The sequence below is a fragment of the Protobothrops mucrosquamatus genome, unplaced genomic scaffold, assembly GCF_001527695.2.
Source record: "Protobothrops mucrosquamatus isolate PMUCROS unplaced genomic scaffold, P.Mucros_1.0 scaffold36, whole genome shotgun sequence".
NCBI lineage: Eukaryota > Metazoa > Chordata > Lepidosauria > Squamata > Viperidae > Protobothrops > Protobothrops mucrosquamatus.
Window position 1 is genome coordinate 891,327 of NW_015386420.1, and position 25,227 is coordinate 916,553.

The 25,227-nt window shown below is 39.5% G+C and overlaps 1 protein-coding gene across 1 annotated transcript in view; it reads right to left on the bottom strand.

Moving 5' to 3' along the window:
- MYOF (myoferlin) overlaps positions 1-25,227 on the bottom strand; it is a 109,827-nt gene that overhangs the window by 38,644 nt on the left and 45,956 nt on the right. The window contains exons 17-29 of the mRNA XM_015811292.1: positions 23,297-23,335; positions 22,228-22,352; positions 19,864-19,980; positions 16,146-16,323; positions 15,425-15,549; positions 14,841-14,947; positions 12,606-12,798; positions 11,994-12,149; positions 10,051-10,182; positions 7,215-7,378; positions 4,087-4,201; positions 2,548-2,653; positions 276-415 (exon numbers count right to left, since the gene is read on the bottom strand). Coding sequence (XP_015666778.1) covers positions 276-415; positions 2,548-2,653; positions 4,087-4,201; positions 7,215-7,378; positions 10,051-10,182; positions 11,994-12,149; positions 12,606-12,798; positions 14,841-14,947; positions 15,425-15,549; positions 16,146-16,323; positions 19,864-19,980; positions 22,228-22,352; positions 23,297-23,335 — 1,697 coding nt within the window. The remainder of the gene's footprint in view (positions 1-275; positions 416-2,547; positions 2,654-4,086; positions 4,202-7,214; positions 7,379-10,050; positions 10,183-11,993; positions 12,150-12,605; positions 12,799-14,840; positions 14,948-15,424; positions 15,550-16,145; positions 16,324-19,863; positions 19,981-22,227; positions 22,353-23,296; positions 23,336-25,227) is intronic.

The following is a 25,227-nucleotide window of genomic DNA, read 5'->3' on the forward strand; positions in this document are numbered from 1 at the left end:
AGCGGGCAGGACTGGCCTAGGGGCATTTTAATTGGTTTTAACTAAATTTTATTAGAAGCGGCCTATTTAAATATTTATTTTTAATCATTTTCTTAAATTTTGTATTGTATTGTATAAATTGTTTTTAAACTGGCTGTAAGCCGCCCTGAGTCCTCCGGGAGAAGGGCGGGGTATAAATATAATAAAATTCAAATTCAAATTCAAATTTTCTACATGCTGCCCCCTCCATTTTTTTCAACAGACACTCATTGTTGGTTGCAATTTCTTTGTCTTACCTTTGATGTAGTTGTTTGGTTTGGATCTTTTCTGCGTTTTCGAACCAATCTTCGCCTTCGATGGGTGTGATACATTTTTTCTGTTGCACCCCAGGATCTTGGTTTATTGTCAGGAGGAATGGTAATTCCATATTCCCAACCTTAAATGAAAAAAAAAGAACAATGGATGAACTGGACTCTTCTTCCATAGTCAATATAGTAGCTACTGAAATCTATGATTCACAGCCTGCAGTTTAAATATTTTATTATGATATGGCCTTCATTAAATAAATAAAATAAATCAATCTAATTCTTTGTTATTATAATTGCTTATCCTTGTACCTTGTACATTTCCTAGGTAACTCAGACAAATGTATTCATGTATTTATTTACACAATTTATATAGCCACCTAAGGTGACTCCACATAGTACACAAAGATGAAAACCAAAGGAATAATTAATAAAACAATATACAAAATACCCAACATCTATCACATACTTGGGGTTAAAAAAGCAACACCTTATCACTAAAACAATAATTAAGCAACCTACCAATCGGACTAACTTGGTCTCCCATCCCAAAGGCTTGTGGTACATCTTTAATGCTTAAAACATGCCAACAGGATTGGGACCTTCCAGATATCTGGGGGAAGATGTTTCACAGGCCAGTCATAGTGACAGAGAAGGCATGATTCCTAGGTCCTGCAAGTTGGCACTAAAAGATGGGACCTGGAGCAGGCCATCTCTGCCAGTTCTGGTGAGGTGACTAGAGGTGACAGGAGACAGGTGGTCCTGGAAACAATCTGGCCATATGCACATAGGGCTTTATATAGTAGCCCAATTCACCTCACAGAGTGGTGGTTGTGGGTAAAATGGAACGGACAAAGGAGTACTAGGTTCGTTCGCCACCTTAAATTATTTATAAAAATAATGAAGGCAGGATAAATAAAATAAATAAATATCCATCTCACACTATCACTACATTAGAAACTCCCCTCCATTTCAAATATTCCTTGCTTCTGTTTGAAATGGAGTTGGGGCTACAAAATAACTGCAATCTGTTATTCCATGTCTGAAAACATTTTTGTCATTAATATTTTAAATACTTTGATTATATACCAACATTTTCTATTGTTTTTCCTTATATCTATCACTTGCTTATTCTGTTCCCCATTAATTTTATTTACACACACACACATATCAGCACAATCATAAATTTATGTGGCAAGATGGGCAGCCAACTTTAACAAAGTTCTATAAAAAACAAATCAATTGCCACATAGAGTGGCAGCTAAGGACAACAACAGTTAATATAAATAACATCCATTTCATAAGTAAACAAAAACACACACAACATGCTACATATGGAAAGCAGACAAAGCATGGCTTCTGGAAATCTTTCCAACAACATTACCATAGTGATCACAGCATGTATCTGTGTTTTCTGTGGAATAAAATAATGCATTACATTTTTGTATGCATGCCCCTCATGTTGTGTTTGTGTGCATGTGTGCACTGGGAAGTACAGAATGGGTTGAATAAGTTCCACTCTGAGTTGTGTGACCCAAAGTAGGAGGAGGGACGGCTTAGAACTGAACAGTTGTCAACATTCTAAGCCATGGACCAATTGAATCTCCAGTAGGGATATATCAGCCCCCCCCCCCCATAACTGCATGCCTCATCTGTCCATTTTTGAATCATCTTTCTTTGTGCCTATGGAGAAGGTGTCTATGGTCATCCAGCTCATGGATGTCCAAAAGATGCTTTTTCAAGAGGCAACTGGACTTTCTTGTTTTTCTTTGAAAACATTTCGCTTCTCATTCAAGAAGCTTCTTGGATGAAAAGTGAAACATCTTAAAAAAACCCTCCAAGTAAGTCCAGTTGCTTTTTGAAAAAGCACCTTTGGGACAACTTTCTTTGTCATTTTCCCTGCCCATATCAAATTTGTCTTATCATATTTTGTTTTCAGAGAATTATCCTGATAACTTTCAGATGGACAGAGTCCTGAGTCCCTCCATATAATTTCCTTCCAACATCCTGCTTGCTTGAAAGAATAAGAAATCAAAACCAGCATATATTATTTACAAAGTACACTTTACAAAATATTTCTAAATTCATAGTTAACATTCATACAACTGATATCCTCCTTTGAGGCAAATCAGTTCATATTTGGTTCCAAACAAGTTTGCCAATGTTCTCATTTTTTTTCATCTTTTTCTCATAAGCCAACATTCATAAGACTCGTTACATTCATATTTGAAATAAAAAGCAGGCTGCAAGTTCTAATATTTACCTTTTTCATCCACTGCTCTGTTGATGTCATATATCCAAGCATCATCGTCCCACATCCAGCCAGGAGGACATGTTATTTCACCTGGTGAGGGGGCTTTTTCTCCATTCTTTGAAACATAGAAGCATACTGAGAATTATGTTCACATTTAGTAGAATGATATATGTGCATATAATCAGGGATGTTCGGGTTGTTGTTTTTTTAAAAAAAATCAAGATAGTAGCTGCAACTGCATATCAAAACTCTGTCCCATTTTTTTCACATGATGCACATAAAAAATTCAATCTGGTAGGTGGGTCAACATCTTGATTTTTTTGACCCCATCTTATGGGAATCCACTACATATAATAATAACTCATTACAAAGTAGAGCACCTAAAAGACCACTAATTTTAATATCAGAGGCCAATGGGGCTCCACTTTGCAAATTTATGTCCCAAATTGTTTAAACCTTTCAAGTACTATAATACTATTGAGTGGGTTTGATGCACCACTCTTTTCTGTTTGACTCCTCCTGTTGTACAATTGGAAGCAGCAAACTAGGATCCAATAGTTGTAAGCTAGCAATAGAGTTAAATGCAACTTTTTAAAGGGTGCACACATCAATTCTGGATGCACAGTTCATTTTATAACTCAGTGACACGCATTTTAGTTTGCTTGCACATTGCAATTTAAATTTTGTTTTAAACAGAAATAATAATAAAAAATGTATCTCCTTCAAGAGCTCAAGGCTACATTTTCTCCACCAATTCTTCTCCGTATAATCTAGCAAACAAGTATGGGCCAAGAATCAAAGACTGACCCAATCTCACCTGGAGCGCTTCCATGGCTGAAGGGGCATAGACAGGATATTAAAAGTGGTTTGATGAGCAAACCAGTGTTTAATATGCTAAGCCATAATGAAGAGATAATACTCTGCCAAAATAAAAAAACCACATTATGGTTTAGTATTAGGGGGAACTTTATTTATAGCTTAGACCTAATGAGGTTTTATAACAATAGTACTTAGACCAGGGGTGTCAAACTGGCAGCCTGCGGGCCAGATGCATCATGTGCAGGCCACACCCACCCCAGCTACGCAAAGACAAAAAATGTTGCGATATGTCACAATATGTCATATGATGTGATTGAGTTTGATACCTGTGACTTAGACTTATATACTGCTTCACAGTGCTTTACAGCCCTCTCTAAGCAGTTTACAGAGTCAGCATATTGACCCCAACAATCTGGGTCCTCATTTTACCAACTTTGGAAGAATGGAAGGCTGTGTCAACCTTGAGCCAGACAGGATCGAACTGCCAAAATGCTGGCAGTCAGCAGTCAGCAGAATTAGCCTGCAATACTGCATTCTAACCATTGATCCACCATGGCTCTTATCATGGGATTGGAAAGAAATTGCTTAGTTCCAGGCAGATCCTCATTATCTAGCTGCAGTCTTTCTCACACACACACAAATACACACACTAAACGCATTAAGTCATCTATACCTGGAAAAAAAGTCTACAGCACTTAAACTTGCTAAGTCATCAGAAGCAGCTCTTACCACATCTGTATATTGATCTTCAGCTGCTTTCCATTCTCCTCCAGGATAACGGGTCTCATTTTGATATACTTCATCAGTGAATTCAGTATGGCCAGCATCTGCTTCTGTCAGCAAGCTGTGGAGCCAGAAGGAAGACTTTAAATCATTAGATAACAGGAGATGTTCAACAAAAGACACTGTCCTATAGTATAAACTAGAGGGCATGGTTCTGTTTAAAAGGCTTTTACCAGGGTTTTAAAAAACTATTTATCTATTTATCTATTTCTATTTTTAATTATTATAAAGCTGTGGTAGCTATTTTTAGTTTTTCTGAACTTTTTTTTTATAATAACAGCAATAAATGAATCTGCAGCTTAGTAAAGCATGATATGATGCAGACATTGGTGACATACAGCTCCATCTACTGGAAGGAAAACAATGTGTTTCTTTGCTTTAGAATGAAACATTAGGGAACCAAAAAAAAAAAAAAAAAAACCAGGTAGGAGGAGGCAGAAAACTAAACTAGAAGGAGAGGGGAGGGGAAGGAAAGTGTTCCATGAGAGGGAGAGGAAAAGTTGAGATAAACTTAGAAGAGTAGAAGCAGTGAGCTGATAGAAGAGCTTGGGGTAAAATTAAAATGTTCTGGTTATCTGGGATGAGTTTGATCCGGTTACTCCCAAGAAAGTGGGCAGGGTCTTTGTGTGATTGAATACTGTCACAGCTATGTTAGGTCCATATCCTCCTGAAAAGTGATATGTGGCTGGGCCAAGTTGTGTCAAATGTTATTTGGTTGGAGGGAGAAATTCCATGTGCCATGATGACTGCATTATTCTGCCTTCTTCTCAAGAGTCCATCACTGGATTCACTGGAGAATTTCATCCATCCGCTAATCTTCTCTTTCTGGTTGTTGATAAGGAAATAGGCCTACAGCTGATTATCTAGACCTGTTGCAGTCAGGTTTCAGACCAAAACAACATCAGTCATGCTTGTGGATGAAGGTGGATTTTGAATGGGTAAAGCATATCCATCCACACCTTTACATGAAAATGCTGGATGAGGTTATCTATCAGCATGGAGTCAAGAATCATCAGATGATAGTCAGTTATGTATCTCTGTCCCAGGCCATCCAAGTGATGCAGTCAAGGCATTTTCCCAGGGCCTGGAGGCTATGTAGGTCTGGATAGGGAAGAACTGGTTTTGGCTCAGTCCTGAGAAAACTGTCTGGCTTTGGGTTTTAGGTCACATGTTCTTAATTATTTGCAACAGGCTGTTGCAAATAATTATTTGCAACAGGCTACCCATGAAGACCATTCAAAATTTCAGTCCAGAATGCAGTAAAATATAATGTGCACATATGGAACTCCATGTCACTGCTGCTAACAGCTTAGATGTGCAGTTTAGATGCCAGCTGTCACTTTTAAATCCTTTCATGGCTCTGATTTTTCTTTTTTTTCTTTTTTAAATCAATTGGATAATTATGTTTTTATCCTTGTTCACTCTCCAGGGTTCCTCTGGTTGATCACATACATTTGTTTAATGAATGTATAAGTAGCCTTGGTTAAAAGCAGAAGAGAAAATTAAAGGAAGTAGTGGTGGTGGGTGAGATCTAAAAAGCACTACAAAGGAAGACATTTGAAAGGGAGTGGATACAGTAGATGAACTGAGCTGGTTGGGGGCAGAATTCGAGAAAGCAGAAGTAGGAAAAGTTGGTGAGTTCAGCAAAAGAGAAGGAGATGAGGTCAAAAGAGGATTGGTGGATGGCAGAACATGATGGAAAAAGAGGTGGCTGAGACGAACCGGTTGTTAACATTCAAGTAACAGCCAAGCTGTTCTGGATATTCTGCCCAAAGGCACAGTGTTTAGGCTTCTTAATATAAATTTTCTCAATTTGTTTAGGCACTTGTATTTACAGGTATATACAGCAGGAGAAAAAAAGTGGATTTCTTCAAGAATGAAACAGATGCATTAATTTTCCTGAATGAAGGTGAATATACGTGTCCCAGGATAATGTTACAGGATCCAATCAGGGTCAGTTACCATCATCAGAGGTTTTGTCTTCTGAGCTTTCAGATTCATGCTAGAGCCCATCTTCAGGGAACTTCTCTCTAGCAGTGTGTACGCTTTGAGCTGTTCTGCATGTGGTATTTATATGGTGCCTGTTGTACCTGGCTTTTTAGATGTTGATTGGGGTGTTGATGGCTGGCTATTAAGTCATTGGCTACTGTTTGCTTGTGCTACCAAGCCCTGGCCTCCTAAGTACTTGATAAGCTGGTGGTAAGTCAGCACTCCTGTTGACTGATGAGGGGCCCCGTTTCCCCTTTCAAACACTTCCCTGGCTGTTTTTGTGCCTGCTCGTCCAGCAATCTTAGTAGCTGCAAAATTGAATGTGTGTCCTTGTTCATTGCAATGTGAGGCTACCAATGAGTTTCCTGAATGAGTTTTTTCTACCAATAAGTTTCCTGAATGAAATATCTTCTATATCTTCTATTACAAAGAAGTAGTTCCACTACAGTTGGAATATTGTTATAAAGAATCTGCCCAAGACTCACAAGTATACCTCAAAACTGAAGGTATGCACCTAGCTTCCACTTATCTTCTACCTTATCATAGATTTCATAATCAGTGCAAGTAAATACATCAAAAAAGTAAACAAAATGTTATTAAAACTGCTTATTGAGAAAATGTAATCCTTCTTTCCATCTGCTGATAGCTGAGATTTCAGAAAGAATGGTCTGTTGGCCAAGTTACATTCCGTAGATTACTTGGTTTCAGACAAGATCCTTTTCTGCCCTACGAAACTTAAATTTGCCTTTGAAAATCTTTGGGAGGCCCTTGAAATAGCATAGTTAGTGAAACTCCCTGGGATACAATATAACCTGGTTGGCTTCTCCAGAAGTCTCAAAACAAGCTGGCACTCATCAGCTCTGTTCTCAACATTTGTAACTCTTAAGGCAGCCTTTATGTTGTTACCTTCCCTTGGCATAAACAGGTTTATGCAGGAGACCTTAATAGAACTGCTTTGCAACAGAAGTTAGCATCTTCCTGCCTTCCTTTCCTCCTGCTAAATTTATGAGATTTCCTCCAAGGGAAATTACATAAGCTTTCCTCCCCGCTCCATTTTATGAGAAGAATCCAAGCCAAAATCTGACCTTCTTTCAGGATCAACGAACCACTCGTTTTCCCACTCCCATCCTTTGGGAGGCAAAAAATATTCTCGTTTCAGTTTGATTTTTCCTGTGACATCAGAAAACTTGTGGCGTCCAACAAGCCCTCTGGTTCCCCACTTTCCAAACATAAGAGCCTGGTTTTCATACTGTTGCCAAAAAGTAAATACAACTTTAGAAAAATGAAGCTGTTCACTATCACAATTTCAAAGCCATCAAAACAAAAAGTCAGGTACACGTTTACAACTTTATACTGAATCTGTATCATGACTCCAGCCTTTCCCAAGACAGATCAGGACAGAATAACAGAGTTGGAAGGGACTGTGGAGGTCTTCAGCCCCCTGCTCAAGCAGAAAACCCTATTTGACCATTTCCTGATTTACTCCATAATCTCCATCTAGATGAGATGGGTAGCACATAAATTTAATAAAGAAATAATTCCTAGTCAAGGGGTCTCCAAGTTCTTTTTGCTTATCTCCTTCTCCCTAATGAAACCTTCTAAAATTCTAGATGTCAAAAACAGATCTTGGTATTTTTCTACCCATACATCTCCATACCAAGTATTACACCTCTTTCCCAGCCCAAGAAACGTTCAGGTTTATACATCAATGTTCAAGGAACTTCCCCAGCAGACTTTTTTTTTTTTAACATAAAAGCACACATTTTTTCTACCTTTCACTCATCACCTTACAAACTGTTTGAAGATCTCCTAATAATATCCATGGGCTTTACAAAGATCCCTTTGTGTTCATCACAGGTCTATGAGTAATGTCAGGAGAAGCCCTAAAACTATTTCAAAATAAAACTTCTGGAATTAGTTAAAAATTCATGCAGATCATGGAAGAGGCCCAGGATGCTGGCCTCAAAAAATAAAGCCTGAGCAATGTTCAAATTAATCTAAAGGCATGGGAAAATTTGTAGACCTTTAGCTAGGGAGAGGCTTTAGGACTATAGATTAAATGAAGATTTGAACACATTCACCAATCTTTGTCTCTAATGACAGCAGTGGATCCAAATATAACCCACCTATATGGCCTACAGATCTCAATAGTGCCCCCCAGCCACGTTTTTGTGGCCTATACAACTGCCCCTTAGATTTTCCCCTTGAATTCATGAGAACTTGTTGGTTAATTTTGGGAAGAAATAGTTGAATTTATGTACAGGGCCAAATCTGCTTATTCTTTCCAAGAAATGATGAGGTTTCAGATCCATCCTTTCTGATAATATTAGTGCAACACAAAAAAGTGTAGCCTCCCATCACAAAATATTTACCTGCCATGCATAACAGCTGTATCTGAGCTGAAGCACCTGCTACCTTCAAAATCAATCTCTGGACTGTAGCAGGCTGAAATAAGTTCTTTAATTCAAAACAATGGGAAGGGTGATATCATGCAAAGCTATGAAGCTGTACAAAAGTTATCTATTGCATGGCTTCTGCTGAATTGTTTATTACTTTATTTCCTACCTTTATATTCATGGGCACTCAAGACAACTACTGTGTTTTCCCGAAAATAAGACTCACCCAGAAAATAAGGCCTAGCCTGATTTTTTTAGGGTGCACCTAATATAAGCCCTACCCCCAAAATAAGCCTGGGGTGGGTGGGCGTGGTCAGCACAGGAGGTGGCAAGCACGTTGGGGCCGACGGTATCTAGCAGCAGTAGTTGCCGACACAGTACAGGTAAGTCCGAGCACGGAGACATGGAGGGAGGCAGGCAATCTACTGTAGATGTGCTGTGCGGCCGCCTGGAGGCAAAGGCACAGGGGGAGGCAGGCAATCCTGACACATTTCCTGCTCCATTCCACTGTCTCTCAGCTTGCCCGTGGCTGCCCCAAGCATTGCCTGCCCTAGCATGGCTGCGGGCAAGCTGAGAGACAGTGGGACAGAGTGGATGGTGCGTCGGGATCACCTGCCCTGGCGTGCCATGAGCAAGCCAAGAGACAGTGGGACGGAGTGAGTGGTGTGTTGGGATCACCTGCTCGGGCAAAGCTGCAGGCAAGCCGAGAAACAGTGGGATGGAGTGGGCGGTGCATCAGGATAGTCTGCCCTGGCATGGCCGTGGGGAAGCTCGGAGACGGTGGGATGGAGTGGGTGGCACAGCGAGATTGCCTGCCTTCCCCCATGCCTCTGCTTCTTCCCGCTGCTGCCTCCACACGAGCCTCCTGCAAGCCTCCCGTGATCTAGGTGGCTGCACAGCGCATCTGGATCGCCTGCCTTCCCCCTGCCTCTGCCTCAGGGCTCGGACTTCACTGTGCTGCATGGGCTGCGGCTGCTGCCAGACACCGTCAGCCCCTGTGCGCTCACTGCCTCTTGTGCGCATGCCAGGGGTGGGACGCCCAGCTGGGCTGATCACCTTGATACCATGTTTCCCTGAAAATAAGCCCTAGTGCATCTTTTGATGCCAAAAAAATATAGGATCGGGTCTTATTTTCAGAGAAACACGGTAACACAAAAGAATAGGTAGAGGAATACAGAACAACATGTTGTGCATGTTTTCAGATGGCCATGTGCAATACCAGTGATAGACCTATTAATTAATAAAGGTAAAGGTTTGCCCTGGAACAATAGTTGTACTATCAAATTGATCAATCATCTATGGCAGAATCCATTGTAAATATCTCCCAGGCAGGTCCCACTAAAATGAACAGAGCTGTATAACACATTACAGAAGTAAATTTTTCTTTCATTGTAACTTTTCAAGTGCTCGGGAGATGTGAGAAAGGAGAATAAGAAAAACAATCCTTGGAGCCTGATTTCAGAATATTAGTGTAAAGGCCAAACCTCAAGTTCCCAGAGTGATACAGTAATGATTAGGCACATACCATTTCAGCAAAAACACTGAATGCTCCTTCTGCAAAGCTATTGAATTTTTTTTCGACTGCACTCAAGCCAAGCCAAAAATTGACTCGCAGCTGTGCTGGTATTTTGACATTGTTGTTTTTGTCTTGTGGGTACTAGAGCAAAGAAAGAGAAAAAGAAACAGTCACTTCCAATGTGTCTCCATCACAATAAAGACATACAGTACAGATTTCCATGACTTGTGCCCTGTAGTGTAGCTTGTGCTTTTTCTATCAGAGGCTACTTCAAAAAAGTAGAAAATAAAAAACAGAGAGGTTCAAAGTATAAACTTGTCCTTGATTTGACTTAAGAGGAAGCGAAGACAGCCAGATGGTTAATCTATTTCCTGTTTTTCCAATCCCAATTGTCACCCTACAATGCTTTGCCACAACCCAGTTCCGAGAATGAAGATTGTAATCACTGCTGATATTTCCTTATTATAAGCAGCTTGAAGATCAGCATTGTTATGTTGAGACACCATAACGATTGAGAAACTGTTTTCTTCTGAATTGAAATTGGAAGCATGTATTAGTCTTATTTTCTGAATTTTATAGCAGAGGTGGTCTTCCAAATATCGCTGAACTCCAACCCTTATCAGTCTCAGCCAGTATGGCTGGCCAGGGAGATGGAAATGAGAGGTCACAGACTTTCTACCTCTGCTTTAGAGTTTAAAAAAGACAAATGGCATGTCCTTACAGGGGCCAGTTCTCATATTTTTGTTTAAGTTATTTTTCTGAATTTTCCTCTAGAATGCAAGGGATCAGCCCTGGACAATAGTAATGATATCAAATAATCTTGAGAGAAGTGATTGAACACAAGACTGGCTCACGGCCTAACACAGGGGTTCCCAACCCGGGGTGCTTGTACCCAGTGGTGGGATTCAAATATGTGAACAACCAGTTCTCTGTGTGGATGCTACTTCTGGAAATTCATTCTGGGCCCGGGCAACAAAAAATTAGCTACCGGTTCTGCCGAACTAGTGTGAACTGGCTGAATCCCACCACTGCTTGTATCCCCTGGGGGTGCGAGACGATATTCCAGGGGGTACGAAAACTTGGGTTTAGAAGTTTCAAAATTATAGTGTATATGCATAATTCCTTGCCATTATTTCAAACTTTTGTAAGGGGTACGAGAATATGTATGAAGCGTTCTAGGGGTGTGGGGTATAGAAAAGATTGGGAACTGCTGGCCTAACAGAACCATTAGCAATGGGGGGGAGAGCCTTCCTGATCTTAGTTTTTAGTAATGGGAGTTGGCAATAGAGGGGGTCAGCGTTGGAGCCCACACTGTGCTAAAATACCACAGCTACCTGGAGGACATTGCCAATCTATGTCCATGATGGTATCATTAATTACAGAAATAACTATTCTGCAATAGACTGGTATCAGTTAGAGCCACTTTGGTCTAGTGGATAAGGCACCAAGCTAGAAAGCAGGAGACCATGAGTTCAAGTCCCCCTTTATCCATGAAAGTCAGCTGGGTGACTTTAGGCCAGTCACTCTCTCTCAGCCCAACCCACCTCACAGGGTTGTGGTTGTAGAGAAAATAGGAGGAGGAAGGTGTGTTGCCTACTTGAGTTATATGTAAAGATGGGATGCAAACAAAAAAAATGCAGTCATCTAAAGCAGACTTCTCTATAGATGGGTGTGTTGTACCAACTGAAATGTCTATTTCAGTTGGGTCTGTAACTTTCAAGATTTCTACCAGATTGAGAAAAAATGCTGTTTTTACTTTAATTTACAGGAGATACCAGGAAATGTCACCAAAATTATAGTTTAGACAAATTAGAGAAAACAGATACTTTCACAAACAAAAGAATCCTGGATGTTATCTATTGATTTAAAAGTTGCATCACTAAATATTGCACCAAACCTGGTTTAGAAATGACTGACTCACCAGCCACAGATATGCACGGAGTTAACATTACCTTTAAAAAGATGGTCTGAGTTTTTCCACAATATTTGCCAGATGCTTCGGGACATACTGTTGAATGTAAAATCTCATGAGCAGGAACACGTGCATAGGCCAGTCTCTTCTCTCCTCGGATCATCCATATAAACACGTCAGGCATACTGTTTTGTGGCTTTTGTTTTTGATTAAGGAGAGAACAATGAAATAGTTTTATTAGTCTTGCTAATATCCAACATTTGTAGGCTTCCTTGGAAATACCTCACCAATGAACAGGCCCATTCTAAAGTGCTTCCTGGGCCAACTTGTTTTTAAGGTCAGATGCAATGGAGCAGAGCCTGCAAAACTGTCATATACACTTATAAATGCCACTCACTTTTACAATATATACGTGCATTGGCAGCACCGTCTGTACAAGCCACAATTATGTCAAAGTGATGTCATATGGCTCATGACATCAACATCCAACGATACAATAATGTTACCAGCATCATGGCAGTTGATATAAGCCATGTCATTTATGTCATGGGATCATGATGCACATGTTGTTCTTTGTCCATGAGTGCCCAAGTAAATATGTATGTGTGTATGTGCAACCCCCGCCCCCCTCGAAAGCATATAGTCCATTCACCTCTTCAGTTAGTTGTATTAATCTGTCCAGCCAATCTTCGATGTCTGACAGAGTGGCCTTCACATCCATGGCTTCATTCCTGAGTCTAATTGCTGCTTCCTGAATCTGATGGAGGGACTTGAGCCGCAATCTGAGGATCTGTGTGTCAAGGATGGTGACATTCTGCTTGCCTTCTAAGCGAGGCAACTCCTTACTGAAAGGAAATGCCAGTATTTTTTTGCAATTAAATGTCATTCAGCAAATACTTAGAAGGTCATGAATATTGCCACAAACTAATGCAATGTAGTAATGCCCCAGGGGTCTTAAGAAACCATGATGGAAAACTCTGAATGCAACAAATGTACAAGGGGAAAACTGTTCTCAAAAACAGCAGGATTTATGAGTGGTGCATTTCAGAAAGTAATATTCCTTTTGTTGGGAAAGGTTCTTCAAATGAAAATGCATGAATACAGATGTGAAAATATATATTAAACAAGTAAAAACCTCAACTATTTAAATATTTTATTAAATATATTAACATTATATTAAACACTGACTTCTTTTTTCTATAGCAAAAAGGTAGAGGATACAGTTATATTTACAGCCACTTGGAACCAACAGGGATTCTCTTTATTAGTTTGAATCTTTGCTACAGTCACTGACCAGGATAACCAAATAATTAAAATAAATAGTTGCTATTCTCAATAAAATAAGGCAAGTTTTAATTATAAGTAAGTTTTAATTATAAGTAAGATGAGGTGATCTAGGCTTGTCTAGTTTTAGAAATAGTACAACATAATTAAGCACACAGAAGGAAATGAAATCATACTGATATTATAAGAGTAACTGTACATAAAGTGTCAGAATTATCTGAGTATTCTACCAGATAGGAAGTTATAAAGTAGGTGTATAGTATAACAGGCATGTGAGTTGTGGATCTGATAAAATCTTCCCCACAAGAGCACAATCTTAACTGATCAGGGCTGTGATTTTATGGGAGGGGATGGAGAGAGTTGTATTTGCCTTTATACATTCAATCTGAATAAGGAACACAAAACTGAAGACAACCATGTTTATTAAATTCTTTCGTGCCTGCTTTTCAAGAAAGAGAGACCCTAAATATTGGAAAAGCAAAGATATTTATAGAAGTTAGGACTATAAGGTGCGAAATCCTAGGGATTTGCTGGCCAGTTTGGGAATCTAGGCAGTTCCTTATCTGCATATCTGGGTTAGTTCTATTGATAGGCAAAATGGGCCTTTCAGCAGACAGTAGAGGTGAGGAAGTCCATTGCAAAAGAGAAAGAGTTGAATGTTGAAGTTTCAATAGAAGGTATTTGTTGCCCAGGGTTGAACTGTGGAGTTCTTGGTTCTTCGTTGTTTTTAACCAAATTGAAAACTTGTAAACTGAGTTGAAAACCAAGTTTTGTTTTCAAAAAACCAGGTTCGGAGAGCACCAAGACCTCTATAATGTTGAGGTCATCAGCTGATGGATGATGGAAGGTTGGAGTTTCTCTAGTTTGTAATTTCCTTGTAAGGATTGCCCTTGTGTTGTGCTGTCAGCTGGTGAGGAGACTTCTATTCTTTTATTTAGATGGGATTGTAGGGGCCTTCATCTGAAGCAGTGAGGATCAATTTGGGCCTCATAGCATGAGGCAAAGATATGAACTGGGTTTGACCTTGCTCATATCTAAAAGTTTGGTGTGAGAGAGGGTGAAGCCTCCATTTTTGTTTGTCAAGATTTATTTTCTCTACTACATCTTCAATAACAGTTGTTGGCATTGAAGTGTGCTAACGTTAATACTCTTTGGACTTTTTGTTTCAAATATCTTGCTGTCTTAAAAAGCAAGATATAGGTAGTACATGTGTCTGGGTAGGAAACATCCAAATATCCAGCACATTGCTTAAGAGTGGTAAGTACTCAATTGTATCTCAACATAGGAATGGCCCTCTCTTGACAACCCATAATGTAATTTTTGAAGGGATGTCCTTTTTTATGTAGGCTGAGACAGAAAGTTTGGCCCACAATCACTCAACCAGCTTTCATGCATAAGGAGGGATTAGAACTCACAGTCCCCTGGTGATTGGTCCAGAGTCACCCAGTTGGCTTTCGTGCCTAAAGAGGGACTAGAATTCACAATCTTCTGCTTTCTAGGCCAGCACTTTAATCACTAGACCAAACTGGCTCTCTACTATAGGAATACTTAGCAATCTGAATTTTGAGGCAGTCACAGAAAAGAAAGATATAGGATAACTTACCTTAGATCCACTATAAGTTCATCAATCAGCTTCAGCCATATCTCTGCCAATTGATTTTCTGCCAATTTTGCTTGTATTCCTGCTTTTAAAGCTGTTAGGTTCGCTTGCTAGGAATAGAAAGAATTGAATAGCTAACGCCAACTTCATTTTTATAATTCACCAAAATGATTTTGGAAAGCCCTATCCCAGTTATTTAAATTTATTTCAAAGATTGTGCACATCTCTATGTAGGACTGAAATCAGCAACATTTAAGGCCCACAGTGATTTTTCCCTTGCCTGAAATCTTACAAGATTTCTATGATGTATACTTGATGAAAACTCTGAAATATCACAAAATCTCAGGTAGAATTTTGGCATTCTCATGTATAGTTTAGAAATGTAATAATTTTCATTTAACTTTAATGTAACTGGGGATAGCATAGTTATTTTAGAGGTAATAGACAGCCCAAAACATAAAGATGCTGCATTACCAGCCTATTCTTAGAAACTGGATATACTGTAAATCTAATGCTGGAAATTCATAATACATGCATTAACATTAAATAGTTAATAATACCTTATTAAAATAGTTCAAACTACTTACCAACTTTTCTACCATGGTAAAAATCAAGTTTAAAGGATCCAGCCTGTGACTTATATCCTCCCAGTAAGAAGTCAATGTTACTACTGGCTTTGTGTTCGCCCATGGTAAATAATAATAGTAGTTTCCTAAGATGAAACATTGATAGATTAATAATCATTTATTTTTCATGAGATTTATATTCCACCTTTCCTCAAGAGCTCAAAGTAATATACATACACAGCATTTCCTTCTCCAGTTTTTCCCCACAACAATCCCACAACGTAGGTTGGGCTGAGAGAGAATGACTGGCCCCTGAGCTAAAAGTTGAAATCCACACATCTTAAAGTTGTGGGATTTAAGAAACACTAGCATAGCTAGAGCATTTAGACTTCCTGGTGTTTTCTCATTGTAAATTTGACCTGCAAGCTTTTTTCAAGATCAGCTAAGGTCATCTCAATGCTGTAACTAATACTGTAGCTTAAAAATAGGAAACAAATAACGAAGTATCAAATGGAAATGAAAGGAAGGGAGAGAGAGAGAGAGATATTTCATACAATTTAGGGGTGTAGTCAAAAAGTCAAGTTGGTAGTCACAAATTGTGCCATCAAAACGTTGCCTGCTTTTTAAGTGCATCTTACCACCCTGGCTTTTTTGACCACAGCCCTGATTTACATAACAAAATGTAAAAACATTTCCTCTTTAGATAGGTTACCATGATAGGATCTGTCATTGCAGCACTCACCATCAAATACGACACGGCTGTACTGTGTGGTTGATGCCAATGGTTTACAGGTGTTGTCAAATTTATTGCCATAATTGCCAATGCTAACTTCAAACTGGATGGGCTCTCCAATATCTTGCAACATGCTGGCAGAATGAAACACAGCACAGAGACTGTATTTTCTTCTGCGCTGGTATTTCTGGAGGATCAACAAACATGTTGGTTTACTTGTATTACTGATTGAATCTTACCCTAAGGTTTTAACTGATTAGTTATTAAAAGAGAAAAAAAACTTCATAAGATACATTCCATCAACATGGAGAATAGTGAGATTTAAAACCTCCCTTTTTATGACCCTCTAGTCCAGGGGTGTCAAACCGGCCCACGGACCGGATGCGTCATGCCAAAACCGTGCCCATCCCATTGCTGGCAATGGAAAAAAAGTTGTGATACCTCGTGACGTTGCGAGTTTGACACCCCTGCTCTAGTCCCTATTCGGAGTAAATTCAGGACGACTGAATGGAGCTAAGCATTTACTAGCCAGATGCCTTTCATGATGCTTATGTGGGGTTTGCAGCAGATACTTTGTTTTTGCATCCTAAGAGAGAAACATTTGCTCCGCTACTTAGGATTGAACTCTCAAATTTCCAAGTTGGAGATGAGCAACTTCACCACTAGGCCACTGCACTGCTCTAACAGGGAGGACAGTGATGTACAATATATCTAAATTAAATTGTACAACAAAAATGGACTTCAGTCAGTTTTCTTAGGGAGCCATTTTGGGGGGGGGGAAGGGAAATATCAGATTTATTCTTGGGGTCTTGGTAAGGAGAAACTAGGTTTACCATAGGAGCTTGTTGCCAGTAGCCAATCTGAGGCTGCCTCTGATGTACAAGTGAAGCTATGTTCATTTAAACTTCTATAGTCTGTTCTTTCCCTGATTTCACTAGTTCCTTCAAAATTTTCATCACATTTGGAAGATAGTGAAAATTTATATGATCAGTACAGGTAGTTCTTGACTTACCACAATAAGTTTACTGACATGATCAAAATTCAGACACTTGCCAACTGACTCATATTTATGACAGTTGCAGTGTCCCAGGTCATGTGATCATCTTTTGCAACCTTCTCACAAACAAAGTCACTTAACCATATTACTAACCTAACAACTGCAGGGATTCACTTAACAGCTTTGGCAAGAAAGGTCATAAAATCACTTAACAAACGTCTTGCTTAGCAACAGAAATTTTGGGCTCAATTATGGTTGTAACTTGAGGATCACCTGTAAAGGACTGAGAGCCTTCACACACCATAGCAGGATGCATAATATTTGCTTAGGGGTGGTGGCATAGTGGTGAGAATGCAGTATTGCAAGCTGACTCACTGCTCACTGTCAGGAGTTCAAGGTTGACTCAGCCTTCCATCCTTCCGAGGTCAGCAAAATGAGGACCCAGATTGTTGGGGGCAATATGCTGACATTGTGAACTGCTTAGAGAGGTTCACCTCTTTTTTCATGCAATGCTGCTGCTATTTTGGTTTCCTGCAGATGCCCCTATACAGGCAGATGAAAACTGCAGTTCTAAAAGGGTGTGTACGTATGTGTATGTGTGTCAAAAAAACACTCAAGATATATATATATATATCTTGAGTGTTTTTTTGATGCATCCTGTCAGCCCAAATATGGGAGGAAGAAATATGATGATGAGAGCTAATCAGCTAATCAGCTTGAAATAGCTATTCCAGTTCCCCTTAATTCTTTGTTTTATATATATATTCGTCATCTTCAGGCTGGTGTTTTCAGCTTCGTGCTTCTAGGAGCAATGTGTGATAGCAGCTGTTTCTTCCTTTTAACTGCCAGTGGGGGTTTGAACTGATTGGGTGGGAGCTTGGCTGTGTTCTGATTGGGTGGAGGTGTGTTCTGTTTGGGTGGGGGGCTTTGTTGTGCTTGGGTTAGTCTGAGTAGCAGGGGGATTTGAGATGGTGGGCTGCGTTGCTGCTGTTTGGCTTCGTGTTCGTGGTCGTGCCACCTCTTCATGGTGGGTGTCAGTTTGTTTCATGTATGGATTAGAGGGGTTTAAAGTGGCTAATGATGCAGCTGTGGTCTGGCTTCTGGTTTGTGGTTGTGCCTCATCATCGGTGAGCATGAATAAACGAGATGATACCTCCCGCCTACCAGCCATTTGGAAACCCGCCCTTATTGACAAACGAGTCCCTAACACAAAGAATAATACCAGACCCACACTGACGAAAACCACACAGGATGTCACCACCAAACATCCACGCAAAAAGCAAGCCCAAACCCACACCGATGATGAGGCACGACCACAAACCAGAAGCCAGACCACAGCTGCATCATTAGCTACTTTAAACCCCTCTAATCCATACATGAAACAAACTGACACCCACCATGAAGAGGTGGCACGACCACGAACGCGAAGCCAAACAGCAGCAACGCAGCCCACCATCTCAAATCCCCTTGCTACTCAGACTAACCCGAGCACAACAAAGCCCCCCACCCAAACAGAACACACCCCCATCCAATCAGAGCACGGCCAACCCCCATCCAATCAGAACACAGCCAAGCTCCTAACCAATCAGAACACACCTCCACCCAATCAGAACACAGCCAAGCTCCCACCCAATCAGTTCAAACCCCCACTGGCAGTTAAAAGGAAGAAACAGCTGCTATCACACATTGCTCCTAGAAGCACGAAGCTGAAAACACCAGCCTGAAGATGACGAATGGGACTTCGTCGAAACGTCGCCAAGACACTTCCAATTTTACGCGGGAGAAAACCCGAATAACGAAAGACCTACATACAAACACCCGCGAAAACCTCAGAAAACATATATATATATATACACACACACATACACACATATATATATATACATACATACATACACACACACACAGAAAAACCTGAGGCAGAATACTTCATTAGGCGTCTGACTGCAATAAATTGTAAGTATATTCTTAGCACTTCACTGTGTTCTATATTATCTATCTATCTATCTATCTATCTATCTATCTATCTATCTATCTATCTATCTATCTATCTATCTATCTATCTATCTATCTATCTATCTATCTATCTATCTATCTATTCTGACCGCTATATCCCAGTGGTCAAAATAATAAGTTAAATTATAATTCACTGGCAATTTTAGTAGCTATTAGGAGGTACATCTGATGCTTTTCCAGGTATACATATATTACTAATTCTTCAATTCATTCATCTTTGTAACACAATAAGTTTAGTTGTTAACCTTATACATCTGATGGGATGGTTTGTAGCCCTGCTAACATCATGGATATGCCTGCCTTGTTTTCTTTGCAAAAACAAGAAACAACAACTAGGTTCTTTTCTTGGCAAAGCTTGGTTTTGTTGTTTGAGCCATGAGGAGGGCACTCATTGTTGGAGAAGATTGATAGGATAAGATCTCATCTCCATGCCATCTGTCTCGGTGGCTCTGGTTTTATGATAGTTTAAAAATATGTGTAGTTTTAAATTTTGAATTGCTTTTCTATTTATCACTTTATGTTCTGAAGCCACGTAGAGTCATCCTATCGGGAAGATGGGCAGCATATACGGGGTTTTTTAAAGACTGTCCAAACTAGCTTATAAAAGGATTTTCTGATGGTGTCTAAGCACCAATCTGTTCCAAAGAAGAAAGATCAGCTAGATGATGCTTCTTGCTATGATAGTTGTTTACTGAGAAATAAAATACCACTTACCTCTACAATTAATACATCGTCACTGGGTATAGTTTCAATTTTATTAGCATGTGGTTTGCTATCAAGGACTGTAGAAAGTTCGACCAGGATTCTGCCTCTGTAAGAGACACCTTCTCCCTGCAACCCAAGCAGTTTACTTCGATGTATAGTTAGCCTAATATTCTACATTACAGCACCATATTCTTCAACTGACATTGGATCCCATGGATTGGAATAACAAGAGTTCTTTTATTTATAAATACATTGATAATGTGCAGTTCCAATTTTGCTATTGAACCCCAGAAAACTGGTTTCAGCATGTATCATAAGATGGGAGGTGTTTTTGAGCCTGAAAAAGTTTAAAAGAGTCTTGAATTTTGGTTTATTTATTTAAAAATGACTCTCTTATCTTGGTTTTGTTAACAGCTATGGATTGTAACTATCCAGACAGGACATCACACGGGCATGGGTCACAGTGAACAAGTCAATATAAATATAAACGTGCAAATGCTTCAAGTGTGCATAGGGATGCAGAATATACCCTCCTATGCTAGAGAGACTCACATATATGCACACACAACCTTGTTGCTTTGACAAGTTTCCCTGGCCCTTTTATTAGAACCAGAGGGAGGCACACAAGAGGCCTCCCACTATTTTCCACAAACAGCAGCTCAGGAGATAGTTATTCTGTTATTCCGCACCCAGAAGCATACTGCTCTTGAAGGGCAGCCCCACATAGAGCTCTATGTGGGGCTGCCCTTGAAGAGTATTTGCAAGTTTCAGCTGGTGCAGAATGCAGCTGCATGGGAAGTAAATGGTATCAGTTACTTGGCACATGCAACCTCACTACTTTATGATTAATTGTTCTCACAGGAAATTTCTCTTTAGTTCTAGGTTGCTTCTCTCTTTGATTAATTTCCATCTATTGCTTCTTGTCTTGCCTTCTCTTCCCAGAGTCTCAACATCTTTTTTATATTGTGGTAACAAAAACTGGATGTAGTATTCCAAGTGTGGTTCAAGTGCAATTCAAGGTCCTGGTTGTTACTCTTAAAGCCTTTCGTGACTTGAGGCCAGGTTACCTGAGTAACCATCTTTTGACAGTTGTTTCTAGCTGTCCAATCCGGTCCGGCAAGATGGGCATGCTCTAGGTCCCACTGGCCAGGAGATACAGGATGTCCCCAACCCTGCTGGCCTTTCATAAGCCTCTAAAGACTGATTATGTGCTGCTCCCATAACATGTAAAGCAGTGGTTCTCAACCTTTTTAATGCCGCGACCCCAACCGGTCGTAAGTCGAGGACTAAACCAATCGTAAGTCGAGGACTAAACCGGTCGTAAGTCAAGGACTAAACCGGTCGTAAGTCGAGGACTACCCAACCGGTCGTAAGTCGAGGACTTTCCCTGCCCGGGAGCGCCGCGCATGCGTGGTTCCGCCCCCTGCGCCGGCCGAGGCGTAGCTGGCAAGCGGCAGAGACAGAGCAGGCCGACCACCAGCTGGCCCAGCCCAAGGGAGGTAAGGCACCCGCCGGAAAAGGGGAAAAAATGGCGGACAAAAAAAATGGCGGACAGCCTTGCTTGGCGACCCCCATGAAATGGTCGATCGACCCCAGATGGGGTCCCAACCCACAGGTTGAGAACCACTGATGTAAAGGGTTCCATCTCCCATTTGTGTTAACAACCATAAATTGTAACATTCTCCTTGGCTGCCAGCTATATGTATTTTAATTTTTGTATTATGATGGAAATCTTGTTAATAATTTATCTTATGATTGTTCATCACTCAGTCACTTGGCTGAGATGGGATTAAGTAAATAAATAAGTACTGTATGGTGCTACAGCAAGACACTGGAAAATAATAATGCAAATATTCCATTAGACTAGAAGCTTTCTGGTATATCCAGTGCATGAATTTCCAGTTCAAACATTGAAATCTTAAAACTGAAATCTTTGAAAAAATATGCAGCGAAAACAGGAGACATAGTTAATCAAATTGTATCCTACAATGAAGCAAGAAACTATAAATTAGTTCTTTTCTGCAAACAAATCCAATTGTCTTTTAATAAGAGATGCATTTTTTATGCTGCCTAGAATTGCAATGTATTCTTCGTTCACATGCAGCATTCATATTTAAATGTGAAAAAATTGGCAAGTTCATAATACATAGGGTTTCCTTTTCATATTAAATGTTCTGGAAAAATGTCAACACATTTAACTTTCTTAATAGCTGAAATAAAATAATTTCAATACTTAAAATAAAATTTCTGCTTCATTTTGGAAAATAAACTCAGACTTTTTTTTTACAAAAAGGAACATAGTTTCAAAAACATTTGTGTGGAAACAAAAGTGCAAAAAGTTTATATTTTCTCTAGAAATATGCAAGAACCAACCTTTCCATAATTTAGCTCATCATATGGGTCTGGAAATCCAGTATATTCTCTTGGACTCCCATACAGGTTCAGGTAACAAGGCCCAAATGTTGGTAAGAAGCCCACTTCGGTTTCTCCAGTATTTGCTGATAAGCAAACATCATGATTAGGACACATTAAGGCTCACAGTATGATAATTGAATCTAGTTATAGCAAGCTAAAATGTTAAATATTAATGATTAGTAACATGAGAACATTTTTTTTCTATGTACACGGAGAAAGTTTAAATCCTAATGACTACTTCCATCTATACATAGTCATTCCAATCCATACCAGTTCCAGCTGTCCAAGACAATTCCAGTGTATGCCTGAGGTTGGGAAGTGGCAATCATTAGACCAAATTTGGCCACACAAGGAAGGCTATTGCAAAATATCAATGACTGACCAAAATTATGTCATAAACATGACTGATTAGCTACTTATGAAAAAAGGACTTCTTTATTCATAGACTCGCCACAGACAAAACCCAAACCTCCAAGATTGTAGAGCTGGAAAACCCATTTAGCCCAGCACTCACTGATATATATATATGTCTGAGCAATCTCAGTAGTTGGGTGGGTGAACTGCTTTTCCTAGCAATTCCTTTATTTTGCATTCATTTTCCTCCAAGATATATTGCAATGTATTTTTCTGCAAAACCACACCATATGACGGGCAGACTGTCCAATGTTATACTGGGTGACCTTTGATGGTTAATGCTTCATGCGTTTGTACTTTCACTGAGCCAAGAGAAGCGCTGAGATTTAAACCACCAACCAGCCACAGCTCCTTTAGCAGCGTAGATATTGTATAGCCAGATCGCTGAAATAATAATTGCACTAAAATTCTGATATACAGTCATGCAAAAGCCAAAAGCATTTTTTCCAATTAGGCCAAGCTGATTAATGTTATTTGCACAAAGGTCAATGTAGCGCTGCAGCTATTAATGCAACTTTAAGCAATAATCTGGTTAATTCTTTTCATTTGAAAGAAATATTATTTTGGATCAAACAAAGCAAATCATATTACATTCCAAGATATGATTATGAACCTTCATATGATGAAGCCCCAGCTCCCGAAGGTGAAAGCTCTGTATTTTATAAAAAGACAAGAGATTGCTTAGCAAATAAAACAATGTATTCAGTAAACATATTCAATCTCGCAGTAAACATATCAAACATTTTACTCAAAGTAAATCTTAATAAGTTGGGAGTGTCAACGCTCATAAGAACTTAACAAGAGCTACGCCAATTACTTACACTATCATTATGGAGATAATCTTACAGCTGTACTTTATATTATCATTGTACAACTACAATAAATAGGACAGTGAGGAGCACATCAAAATAATCCTATCTAGTCTTTTTAAATGTAAAGTGTCCCTAGCAAAGATCTCCACAGAGGACCAAAAAAAGTCATGATGGGGACTTCCGGTGGTGACAGGCTGCATCGCATGGCGGCTTTTGTTAGCCGCCCGTCTGGGAGCGCGTCAAAGCCTGAAGAGACAGCGTTCGCCAGCTGTCTCTCGGCTCGGAACCTCGTCCCTCAGGCAAAGAGGGGGGGGTGAGCAAGTCCGGATAGGGCTCGAGCTTCCTCTCACCCCAGTTTTGTTATAATCGGGGTTGAGAGATGCTAGCTCGCCCGGAGTCTGGACGGTCTCCGCGCCCCATGACGCCTTTGCTCCTATCCATTTGGAGCGAAGCCAGATGCAGCTCCCACCTCTGCTGTTGGAAGGTATTTGCATTTAAATTTTAAGCAGACGGAACTAAACAGGAGGTTTGGATTTACAGTGGACTGTTTGTGACTTTGACTCTGAAATATACTAGCATCTTCTTTATTTTGTGATGATTTAAAGTGAGAGAAAATGGCTGCGGACTTGCCGTTTCTCTGGAATACTTTCGTTTTTTTTTTACTTTCACTCTTTTTTGGCTACTGATTGGAAAGAGATACACTGTTGCTTCTCCGGCTCTGGAAAGTTTTAGCTGCAATGAATTTGTGGTGTATACTGGTTGGTGATAGTAATACTGCTATCCTTTTGGATTAATGAAGTATATTTAAAGAAATTTGGAGTTTTAAAATGGCTGCGGATCTGAGGGAAAAAAAGAGTGAGAAAGAATTTTTTTTTTTCTGATTGCTGAGTGGAATTTACTGAAAATGTCTTTATCTTTTATTATGAGTGACTTACAGAATGTCTTGATGCAAGCAGTCAAGCAATATAGTGTGGAAGTTAAAGATCTTTGTTTTAAGAGATTGGAAGAATCATATGGAGCTGTGGCATCTGCTCTCCAGAAGTTTATAGTTCCAGATTGCATAGAGCAACGGGTGGATAAAGAATGTGAAGAGGTTGAAGAAGATGTCATGGAAATATCCCAAAATGATATGCTATATTATGGAGATTTGGAAAGTGAAAAGTTTGAAAAGCTGGGAAAAGAAGTGGTAACAGATTTGGTTATGGTTCGGGTGTACCTCCCTAGTGAAATTTTGAGAAAAAAAAAGTTTATAAAGAATCCATTTATGGGTCGTGCATCAGAGAAAACCAGCTGAAGATGTTGCTGCTTGTGCCTTTGGAAGAAGCTTATAGGCTTACTACTTGCAAAAATTTCGGATACGTTATAAAATGTAAAAGGTGGAAAATGTATTGATTATGAAGGTTGATTTTGTATCAGTGATGTGAAAATGAATGAAACTGGGGGGAGATGCAAAATGGAGAGCTGGGTTAGAAGGATTGTTTTTGAAGCTTATATTTTTTAAAAAAATTCTGGATTAGCAATATAAATAAGAATAATGAATTTATATGATGTTTTGAAGTAGATGATTAATGATATATAATTATATTATTTTAAAGGATTTAATTTTTGTATTTAATGGGATTAAGATATGATTATAATTGAGAAATGGTAAAGTTTAATTTTTAGATATTTGGATTGAGGGAAGATGGATAATTATATTATGAGTTTTGGTGTTAAAATAGAGTATAATTTT